At 39.3% G+C, this 12,112-nt stretch overlaps 2 protein-coding genes across 2 annotated transcripts; both read right to left on the minus strand.

The window, feature by feature from the left end:
• Window positions 1–591: 591 nt before the first annotated feature.
• On the minus strand, window positions 592–1,548 carry LOC131488519 (olfactory receptor 143-like). The gene has a single exon (XM_058690400.1). It carries the CDS (start codon window positions 1,522–1,524, stop codon window positions 592–594), a length of 933 nt encoding a protein of 310 aa, XP_058546383.1. The 5' UTR covers window positions 1,525–1,548.
• Window positions 1,549–8,572: 7,024 nt separating this feature from the next.
• Window positions 8,573–10,565, minus strand: LOC131488521 (olfactory receptor 8B3-like). The gene is made up of 2 exons (XM_058690401.1): window positions 10,555–10,565; window positions 8,573–9,533 (listed from the first exon to the last, which is right to left on the minus strand). Exons 1-2 carry the CDS (start codon window positions 10,563–10,565, stop codon window positions 8,573–8,575), a joined length of 972 nt encoding a protein of 323 aa, XP_058546384.1.
• Between the last annotated feature and the right edge of the window lie 1,547 nt (window positions 10,566–12,112).

The raw sequence follows: 12,112 nt of genomic DNA on the forward strand, positions 1-12,112 counted from the left end.
GAAGCTAGATTCAACAAGGTATTCAATTCCATTACATACATGATAATAAAAATCCAGAACAAGAACCATTACTAAAAGAATCCTAAAAATTTCTGGAAATGTTTACAAATGTATTGTGTCCACAATTTTTCTCATGCCTTCTCTGTTTTAATGCAATTATAGGTAATAAAACCCTTGAAACAGGGAAGTTCTCTGTGTAACTGTTTCAGAGAAAGCAAAAAAAAAAAAAAAAGAAAAGAAATGAACTCGTAAGATAGCATACTACCTGATGGCTCACCCTGGATGGGAAAGACAAGAGAAAAACTAATAGGTAGAGTTATCCTTAAATAGGAAAGGTTAGCCTTGTGTCTCCAACTGATATGGTGAATAAAGATCAGTTTGGGGTCACCTTAGAACTGAGGATGACCCTCAAGTCCAGGAATAGGCCCAAATGGTTACATTAAGTGACAAGAGGGGAAAAAAAGGAAACTAAGGTAGAAATCCTGCCCAGAAGACTTTATAAAGGTAACAGGAAGGAAAAAATAAGAAGAGGATGAAGAAGACCAGAGAGCAGACAAAAAGACATAGTAAAGGAGATATAGATGGTTCTACTCAGTTTGTAATTCTCTTCAGGGTTTTCTTCAGAGCAAGTGTGATATCTTTATTCCTGAGGCTATAAATGAAAGGGTTGAGCATGGGTACCACATTGGTGTAAAACACTGAGAAAAATTTCCCTTGGCTCACAGACCCAGAAGATGATGGCTTGACATGAGTGAGCAACCCAAATCCATAGAACAAGCCAACAGTTACTATGTGGGAGCCACAGGTGCTGAAGGCTTTGGGCCAACCCTGAGCTGATGAGATGTGAAGGATATTGAAAAGAATCAAAAAATAAGAAATAAAGATAATGAGGCTAGATGCAATGACAACTGAGCCCACAATAACAGAGATAACCAGCTCACTGGCATAGGTACTGCTGCAGGAGAGCTGGAGGAGGGGAAAAATATCACACATGTAATGGTCAATGGCACTGGAGTCACAAAAGATCAACCTGATCATGCACCCTGTGTGGACCATGGCACCAGCAAAACCCATCACATATGAACCAGACATCAGCAGAGAACAGACTTGAGGGGACATGGTAATGGTGTATAACAGAGGTTTACAGATGGCCACGTAGCGATCATAGGCCATGGCTGTCAACACATAGCACTCAGAGTTGACAAAAAAGCAGAAGAAAAATAACTGAGTCATGCATCCCATTAAGGAGATGATGTTCTTGTCTGAAATAAAGCTCATCAGCATTTTTGGGGTAGAGACAAATGAATAACAGAGATCAATCAGGGACAGATTGAAGAGGAAAAAGTACATGGGGGTGTGAAGGTGTGAATTCAGGCAAATTAAATTAATTAAGCTCAAATTGCCCACCACAGTGACCACATAGTTCACCAAAAACAGAAAAAACAGAGGTAGTTGGAGTTCAGGTTGGTCTGTTAATCCCATAAGGATAAATTCAGTCACAGAGGAGTCATTTTCCACAGCCATTCGCTTCACAGGTATGATCTGCAGGAACAGAGGTAGAAGCCGACATTAACAATAGACCCTCATTCTTGTCTCCAGAGGTAGAGATGCATCTGCTGGGTTACAGGCTCAAGGTTATCTAAAGACACATGCAAGGAATCCAAGGAGAAAGACTTCCTATGATTATTCTGAATGACTCCTCATTTTCTCCTCTAATTCTACACATGCTATTTGTGCAGAAAGAATGCTGGTAGACCCCCCATTGTCTCTGCACATCATTTCCTCCCTTCTCCCCAGTTTCCATTCAGGATTAAGGCTGACAAGAGCAATAAATTAATAAATTGGTGTTGTTCCCCACAACCCTTGACTTGTGCAGTCTGGAGTCTGAAAGAAAATTATCCAGACAAATGTAATTCAACCCTCACCTTCGCTTTCCTAGAGGCTTCACTGCTGCTGGACCTTACGGCCACTTCTACTCTACAGTCCTGAGGGGTCAAAGTTTCTGACAAGGAAAAAGGCAATACCCATCAGTACACCCTAGGTCTTTGACAGGCTAAAAGAGGCATTCTGGAGAACAGGCCATGCTCTCTATTTGAGAATTTGTCCAGAAGTCCCCTTCACTTGCAAGAAGGAAAACAACCTTATTTGAGCTCCAAAACAATTGACTCAAATGGAAATCTATTGCATGACCTGTAGTTCTGGGGAAATTGATTAGAATCACAGAAGATTTATTCTCTCCCTCATTATTTCCTTCCAAGTTAAATGAGTCCACTGAGGATAGACATTATTGAGCCTATGTTTATATCCTGTGTCATAGACCTAATGTTGGATCCCTTAAGACTCCATGTTCTGCTCAGTTTATAATTTCACAATAGACATTCTTAACCCCCAATTCAGAGGAAGGAAGTTCCTCATTTCCTTCATCATCCCCTGGAGTCTTTGCACAGTTCTAAGAGGAAAATCTGGGCATGGTCACTTGCCATTTCTAGCATTTTCCTAAAGCCTCTGGGATCGCATAAGCAAAACATTAAATCATAGCTTTAGCCCTGTCCATGTTTGTGGATCTCACTCCTGTAAAGGGATATTCTAGCAAAGTGGTTGAGAGAGTGGGAGTGGGCCCTCAAGTGAGACTGAGTTTAAGTCTGGGCTTTAAAGTCCTTAATTATGAGACTGAAGGCAGTGATAACTTCTCCGGCCCATGTATGTATACCTTTATATTTACTTATACCTATGTATATCTATAAATGAGTTTAGTAGAGCAATCTCATAAGGATTGCTGTGAGGATTAAATGGGTTAAATCATATAAAGTATCAGAAACACGCCTGACACATAAAAGGGGCCTGATAAGTGTTGGTACCCCTCCCCTGTTCCCAATCCACATTAATTATATCAAGGTTTTTCAACCTTGGCACCATTAACATTTTGAACAAGATAATTCTTTATCATGAGACCATCCTGCATATCGTAAGTTGAAAGCATCCCTGGCCTCTACCCATTAGATGCCAGTAGTATTCCCAGCACCAGTTGTGACCAGCAAAATGTTCTCCAGACATTGGCACAGGTCCCTGGGGCGGGGGGCAAAATCACTCATTTTGAGAAATGTGGATCCACATGTAGATCTATATCTACATATATATGCACTTCTTCCTTAAGTACCTCTCAGAAAGCTCTATCTTATGTCCACTTATGTGCCACAAGCACAAAGTTCCCAAAACTGAAGTTAGCATTTTCTTACGATTTCCATTGCTCCTCCTCCAGATCATCATTTTCACCATCATCCAAGGCAACTAGTCTACAAACTAAACTGAAGCAATTTCCTCTCACTTGCCGTCTTCATCCAGTCTCCAAGTCCCAGAGAATCCAACTCCTTGAAAGGTTTGGTCTTCCCTCTTACACAGTTTCTGCATGCTCTCATTATCTCAAATTCAGATTACTCTAACAGTTTTCTAACCTGGACTCCTACAGAAGATAAGAATTTGGAACTTTTCTACCCCCTTTCATCACTGCACATTCGTGCACATTCTCTTCTTGCTCTCTATTCCTAATTCCTACCGACATATGGCTATAATCATAAATTATCTGAGTTAATGCCATTTTAATCCATTCTGTCACATCAGTGAGTTTCAGGAAGAAACAGAGACAAGTTGCTTACGTTGTCTTCCGTCTTTAACCCGAGTCCTCCACTGCACTTCTAGGATCACACTAAGTCCACAGGAACCTGGAGCCTGGAGTTTAATGTTCCAGGTCTTGATCAGTTATATTCCACCCAAAGTAGATGGTACATGAGGGCTAAAACTCCATAAATAGACTTTCTCTTTATTTTAGAGATTTTACTGGCTCATTTCATTTAATGAACGATTTTTTGAGCATTTAGACTACAAGACAGAGTGAACAAAACAGAATGAGGTATAGGCCTTGACCCTATGATTTCTCAGTATATGAGAGAGATAACCAAGGAAACAGATTTGTAGCACTATTAGTTATTGTTAGCCAGTCACAGTGCTAGATTCTTTATCCACCTTCCCTCATGTCACCTTACACCCACCCTCTAAATCAGGCAGGAGGAATTAATTGCTGTTGCAAGGTCAAAACAGCAACTGCCAGAGCAATATTCATATTTAAATGGCTATGAATCCAAAATTGATTTATTTTACCACTACATAATTGTGTGGTATAGGTGATATACACAATTTTCTAAAGCGTACATAAAGACTCCTTCAAATTAAGTGACAGAAATTCAAGTCAAATTTATCTCGATAAGCCAGCCTGAAACACAGAAGTGTGTGAAATTGGTGAATTGAAAGAGGGGCGCCTGGGTGGCGCAGTCGGTTAAGCGTCCGACTTCAGCCAGGTCACGATCTCGCGGTCCGTGAGTTCGAGCCCCGCGTCAGGCTCTGGGCTGACGGCTCGGAGCCTGGAGCCTGTTTCCGATTCTGTGTCTCCCTCTCTCTCTGCCCCTCCCCCGTTCATGCTCTGTCTCTCTCTGTCCCAAAAATAAATTAAAAAATGTTGAAAAAAAAAATTAAAAAAAAAAAAAAGAAATTGGTGAATTGACAACGCACATGGCTTCTTGTGTGGCTGTACAGGACCAAGTCCTTCATGGGTATGTCTCTCTTCCCAATTTTTGTTCTGTTTAATCCTACCCAGTTTTAATCCCAGATGGGTTCTCCCCATGTAGTGAAAAGAGAACCATCAAAATCCCTAGATTTAATCTTACCAGCTCAGTAATTCTAGGGAGAAAAGAAAAATGTTTTTTTAATAGTTATGGCAGAAAGGACAAGTCAAATGCCTATTTCTGACTAAGCACTGCCATTGAGATTCAGCATGTGCTGATTGGACAAGACAATGTCTTCTAACGTGAGCAAATCAATCCATCAAAATCACATAAAATGAGTTACCCATATCAGACAAGGTCCAGTCAGGAAAAAAAAAATGGCATGATATGTGCTTCCTATAGAGTATATTTAAAACAAAGAATTGGTTTATACAGATATTGCCAGGGGGAAAGAGAAAAAAATTGAAAAATATAAAGACTGTTAAACTACAGAAAATATTAAACTACAAAAAAGTATAAAGACAATTAAACTATAGAAAATAACCATTTTCACAACTGGTGGAACACATAGAAAAGGAAGAATAACCAGATTCTGGAATCTCAGAGGAGCAGCTCTATGGGATCGGTGCCTGGATGAATGGAAACCCGACAAGTGCTTAAGCTTCTCAGGATACACACAGCCCATGCACTGAAGCTTGGGCAATACAGTTGCCAAGGGAGTGTTGTCCAGCTACTGACTGTGCATCTAAGGAGGTATGGAAAGTTAAGCACATTTCCATGTGCTTATTGGCCATTTGCATGCCTTTCTTTGGGATGTATCTTTCAAATCATTTGCCCATTTATGAAATGGCCTTTTTATTATTGAGGTATCTCTTAATTTTTAACTTGTTACATATTATGGTTACAATACCTTTGTCAGGTATATGTATTGCAAACATTTGCCAAGTCTGTGGCTTGCCTACGAATAGTTTTCTGATAAACAGATGTTCTAATTTTTTTTAAATTTTTTTAATGTTTATTTCTGAGACAGAGAGAGAGCATGAGTGGTGGAGGGGCAGAGAGAGGGAGGGGGACACAGAATCCGAAGCAGGCTCCAGGCTCCGAGCTGTCAGCACAAAGCCGGAAGCGGGGCTCGAACTCACAGACCGCGAGATCACGACCTGAGCCGAAGTCGGACACTCAACCGACTGAGCCACCCAGGCGCCCCCGGATGTTCTAATTTTAATGAAGTTTATTTTGTCTTTGTTTTTTTTTCTTTTGAATGTAGTACTTTCTAGAGTATGTCTAAGAAATCTGTGCCTACACCAGCATACTTTTCTATATTTTCCTCCAGAAGATTTATTTTTAAGCTTTATATGTGTGGTTTGATATATTTAAAATTAATTGTTGTATATGGTGTGAGGTAGAGGTCATTTAATTGTTTTCTCATGAATAGTATTTCCAGCATCAGTTTGCTTAAAAGATTTTCCTATCCCTATGGATTTACTTTGCTGCTTGGTCAAAAATCAATTGACTGTATAAGCAAGGATTTCTCTCTGAACCTTCTATGCTGTACCATGACTTATTTATCCATCTTTATAACAAAACCAATCTGTCCTCATTACCACAGCCTAAATCTAAGTGGTAAAATCAGTTAGTGTAAGTCTTCTGTGTCATCTAAAGTTCCCCAAGAAGCAGATGCCAAGGAATAGTTAGACCTGCAAGACATTTATTGTGGTAAATGCCTGAGAAGGATAAAATGGGAAGGAGAAGTAATCAATGATAAAGGCTTTCAGACTGGGTTGAAACCTCAACACCTAAGAAAGAAGGAAGAGAAGGAAGGACAGGGTAGGAAAATGTCAGCCTACAGTGCAGTTCTAAAAATTCTCTGTTCGGATGACAGGAAGTCCCTAAGCAAAGACTGCCTATCAGAAGATGCCACGTTATGCAGATATTGGCCAGCTCCTGTCTGACCCATCATGCTCAGCCATCGGCTGGGGACATCTCAGAGTGAGCGTGGACTCTGCCTGAACATGATGGTGAATCCAAAGGAGTATCAGCTATAGACTATTAGTCAACAATTCTCCACACAGCTGGTTCTCTTGAAGAGGAGCTCTCTATGACTGCCACAGTCCACTCCCCAAAACAAAATATATCCCAGTGTTCTTTCTTATTTATCTATTATTGTCATTTTATTATATTTTATTAATCATTGTTTTATCAATAAATTTATTATTGTTGTTATTCAAACAAGACAATCCAATTCAACAAACATTTCTTGCCCTCCCAATGTATCTGAAGTTCTAAATATACTAATGAGAAAACATGGAGAGATAGGAAAATTGAAGGAAACAGCATCTACTGTAAATATTTATTTTCTTATTGGTGAGACAAAGTGCTGTGGTCAAATGTTGAAATCCTAACCCCCAAACATGATATTAGAACGTGGGCCCTTTGGGAGGTGCTTAGTTCATGACAATGGAATTCTCATAAGTATGATTTATACCTTTTAAAGAAGCTCCATAGAGGGGTGCCTGAGTGGCTCAGCTGGTTAAGCATCCAACTCCTAATTTCAGCTCAGGTCATGATCTCATGGTTCATGAGTCGAGCGCCGAACTGGGCTCTGTGCTGACAGTGCAGAGCTTCCCTGGGATTCTCTCTCTCCCTCTCTCTGTCCCTCTCCCACTCTTTTCTCTCTCTCTCAAAATAAATAAATAAACTTTAAATCAATCAATCAATCAGTCTCCATAGAAATCACTAGTTCCTGCCACCATGTAAGGATGTAATGAGAGGTGTGTGACCTAAAAAACTGCTCTCACCCATTTGTGCTGGCACCCTGATCTTGGACTTACAGCCTCCAGAGCTGTTAGAAATAAATTTCTGTTGTTTGTAAGCCACTAAGTCTGTGGTATTTTATTATAATAGCCCAAATGGACTATGAGACAGGTTTAAGGAAGGTCACAAAATGTTGTTAGAAATAAAGTTTATTATCATTAATATATACCCTTTCTTCATGATAAATTTCATTAAATAAGTAAAAGTGTTTAACATGTTTCTCCCAATATGCAATATTTTCCTTTAAGTGATAAGTAACAGACTAGTCATACACCAATCATCCCCCATATTTGGATCCTGAGATACATATGTATTATTCCTTTAATCATATATATTAATGCTATATTTGGCAATATATGTATTCACTTCAATTTAAATGAACTAGACTGTTTGAGGCTCTCAAAAGCTGATGGTGTACAGAATGCATTTTGCCATTTTTAATGGGAACAAGAAAGAACAGAATGGTAAAAGGAAAAGTTGGTAAGAAAATAGAACAAAATGAAAATATCAGAGGACTTGATTATACTTTAGGCCATATACACAGTTTGTAATGTACACATTTCATTGAATCCCCCTGCCTATACCAGCAACAATATGGAGAAGAATAAGAATGTTTCTTTAGCTTTTGGCACTTCTGTGTTTAAGAGAGATAACTGTAAATTCAACTTTCTGTGACTTATGAAGCTTATCATATTTGTTCAGATTAAGAATAGCTTAGAGACAGAAACAGTATGCAAAGAAAATAGCCAGTATATTTTTTTCTTTTTATAAACATGTTATTAGTTATTTAGTAAGCTGGTTTCAGGTACAGAAATACAAAAGCAAACAATGAAACAAAGTAGCTATAAGGGAAATGCTAAGACGGGTCTATTAAAACACAGATAACACAGTCTGCAGAAACAACAGTGATAATGATCAAAACCTCTTGAAAAACATAATAAAAATTTTAAAATTGAATTTCTTGGGGTACCTGGGTGGCTCAGTCGGTTAAGCTTCCAACTTCAGCTCATGGTTCGTGAGTTTGAGCCCCACGTCTGGCTCTGTGCTGACAGCTCAGAGCCTGGAGCCTGCTTCGGATTCTATGTCTGCCTCTCTCTTGGCCCCTCCCCTGCTCACACTCTGGCTGTCTCTCTCTCAAAAATAATTATACATACAAAAATTTTTTTAATAAAAATTGAATTTCTTTATGTTATATTTTCTAATCAGAACATGTTTCTCCTTTGGATTTTAAACAGTGCTTTCCACAATGTAACTTTCATATCCTTGTTTCTCAAACTGTAGATTAAGGGATTAAGCATGGGCACCACATTAGTGTAGAAAACTGAAGAAATTTTTCCCACGTCCATAGACCCCGGAGAAGAATATTTAAGATACATGAATGCTGCCGAGCCAAAGAAAAGAGAAATAGCAATGATGTGAGAACTACAGGTACTGAAGGCTTTCGATCGTCCTTGAGCAGATCTGATATGAAGAATGCTAGTGAGGATAAAGACGTAAGAAATTAGGATAGTAAAACTGGGTACTGTGATATTAATTCCCACGACTATCAGAACTACTACCTCGTTGACATAGGTGCTGCTGCAAGACAGTTGGAGGAGAGGAAGAATATCACACAGGTAATGGTTGATGACATTGACACTGCAGAAGGTTAGTCTGAGCATGCACCCTGTGTGGGCAGAGGCTCCAGCAAACCCCATCATATATGCAGCAACAGTCAGCAAGGCACACACCTGATGGGACATGGTTACCTTATACAGCAACGGATTACAGATGGCCACGTAGCGATCGTAGGCCATTGAGGTCAACATATAGCATTCCGAGATGACAAAAAAGAGAAAGAAAAACAGCTGAGTCATGCAGCCAACATAGGAGATGATATTCTCCCTTGATACAAAGTTCATCAGCATCTTGGGGGTGACAGCGGAAGAGTAACAGACATCAATGAAGGACAGGTTGAAGAGGAAGTAGTACATGGGGGTATGGAGGTAAGAATTTAGACTAACAAGAGTGACCAAGCCAACGTTGCCCACCATGGTGACAATGTAGATCACCAGAAACAGGAAGAAGAGGGGTTGCTGGAGCTCTGGACGGTCTGTTAGGCCAGCAAGAAGAAATTCAGTCACTAAGGACTCATTGCTAACCAGTATTCTTCTCTTCAGAAATCTGTGAGAACAGAAGAAACTTCCATTAATAGAGACCCCAGCTCTCTCCTTCCTTACATGCTCTTATTTATGAGAAGACTCAGACCAGCAGAAATCGAATAAGTCCCTTTGCTTCACAGGGTCCAAATGGACTGCACACATAGCCATTGGCATTAAAATCACTCCGTCTTTTGTTCCATGAGTTGTATGTGACAAACAGCTATTCCTGTCTTTACTAGAAGATACAAGAATGGAGTAGCTGAGGACTAAACCCACCTAAACCTCAGAAGGGAGGTATCCCCCTTCTCTCCCTCCCACTCATCTGATCCTTCACTTCCTAGTTCCTACTCACATTTCCATTACCTTACCAGATACTTCAGTTCCCCAGTGATGACTAACAAAAAAGAGAAACTTCTGCTAGAGATCATTCAGATATTTTGCTTCCTAGAAGGAAGTCTCTCAGAGTCTACAGGGCTTCCAGATCTTTCCCACAAGAATCTACAAAGTCAACTGATAACACTTATTGAGGAGACCCTTGGTAGCCTAAGACTTATATTTAACCATATACCAGGTGTTTCTACACATTCTCCTCCTTTGTTCCATCCTAGCTGGACAGAGAATGTAAAAGGAAGGTGGATGTGCTTCCTTCTCTTTGTAGGAGGGCACAAAAGAGAAACATAATTTGGATGTTGATTAAATTAGTTAGGTTTGTGAAAATGTAGCAAGCTATATACTTAGGACATTTAAACTTTATTGTATGTGTATTTCAGCTGAAATACCATATTTCAGCTAAAAAATATTTTTAGGAAAAAAACAAATCTTTTCCTCTGATGTTTCTATTTTCTGGACATGTCACCTGGAACTGCTGTAGCTCTCCTGCTACTAGACTGAGGATGAAGCCAACACAGGAAGGGTGTGCTAAGAATAATGCAGGCAGTGGATTAAGGGCTGCATACTTCTGAATTCCTTGCTATTCAAAATAAGTACTTTCCCCCATTTTTCAGCAACAGAGTGAGAGAAAAATGGAAACTTGCATAACTCACTCTCCTTCCATTGAGATAACTCAGTGCTGATTCTTCGTGAGTTTCACCTCCACTTCCCTGTAAGAACTGGCTTTTATGATGTCACCACTGAGCAGATATAGATAGTCACAGGATCTTCTTCCTTTACTGGCAAAAGAGCAATAGCATAGATCTCCCAGACTGAATGTTCCAGGAGTCAGCCTGAGAAGTAGATCAAACTTCTAGTTATAAATTTACTAAGAGAGTTTGAAGGGAAACCACACAGGTGACACCTGACCCATCATGACATAGAGCACAAGGCTTTTGCTTAAGGCTTATAATTCTTTTAGACATCATTAGAAATACGGTGTAGGTCTTCCCTAAGATCTCCCCATCGTGATAAACTCTGCAGGGAAGAATCTGATGTCTGAGTTTACATACTAATTGTAACCGTAAATGTTAATTTCCCAACAGGGATTACATATTCCCTAGGTTTTAGGAGAAAGGGTCCTCTGCTGTCCCTTAGAAGGATGCATATAAGTAGCATCACTGAAAATGTCACTAATTATTCTGTGTAACCCAGTTCTAGTCAGAATTTATACACATCTCCTAAAGTTTATTTATTATGCTTTTTTAATATTTTGAGAATTTTAAAATAATCATTAAGTATATTTTATAGACACAGCAAAAGGATACTTTTGTTTTCAGAGATTATTGTTTAAATAGAAAGTTATTTGATAGAATAACAACCCATTATTCTATGAAATGTTACTTTGTGTTGTTCTGACTCAATATGGCTTTGCTTTCCACATATTAAAATTAAATCTATAAGAAAAATCACTGGTAATAGGTTTCCATCTTAAGAAAACACAATTTTAGAATTCCAGAGTATATATTAATTTCTCCTTATGCTTGTGAGAAGATATCTAAAGTTTACTTTCAAATGAATATAGATTCACAGGGAATTATAAAAATAATGTAGAGATTTCCTGGAACTCCAGATTCCTACCTACATCTCCAACAACTGTAGTATAATAGCAAAACCAGTAAACTGACTTTGGAACAATAATGTTAAGTAGAATTTAGGACTATAGATGTTATTCAGCTTTCAGCAGTTTTACATGCACTGAGAGTTTGTGTTGTGTGTGCCTGTGTGTGTGTGTGTGTGTGTGTGTGTGTGTGTGTGTGTGTGTGGAGATCAAGGCAGTCTGATCCCTTGTACAGATTCGCCACCACAATTAGGACACAGGACTGTTCCACCAGCTATTCTACCCCTTTACAGTCAAACCCAACCCCTTCCACCTGCATCTGTCTTCCGGCAACCACTGACCTGTTCTCCACCTCTTCAGTTGATTCTTTTAGAGAACAATAAGTGAAATCATATAACATGTAACCTCTGAGATTAGTGTTTTTCACTAAGTACCATGTCCTGAAGTCCATCCCAGCTGTTGTATGTATCAGCGGTCTGTCCCTTTCATTGCTGAGTAGTATTCTGTATTTTACAATTCAAGTTTATTCAACCTTCTGTAGTAACTTAAGATTTGGGTATTGGGAGGCACCTGGGTGGCTTCGTCAGTTGAGCTTTCGACTCTTGACTCAG

The sequence above is a fragment of the Neofelis nebulosa genome, chromosome 10, assembly GCF_028018385.1.
Source record: "Neofelis nebulosa isolate mNeoNeb1 chromosome 10, mNeoNeb1.pri, whole genome shotgun sequence".
NCBI classification, from domain to species: Eukaryota; Metazoa; Chordata; class Mammalia; order Carnivora; family Felidae; genus Neofelis; species Neofelis nebulosa.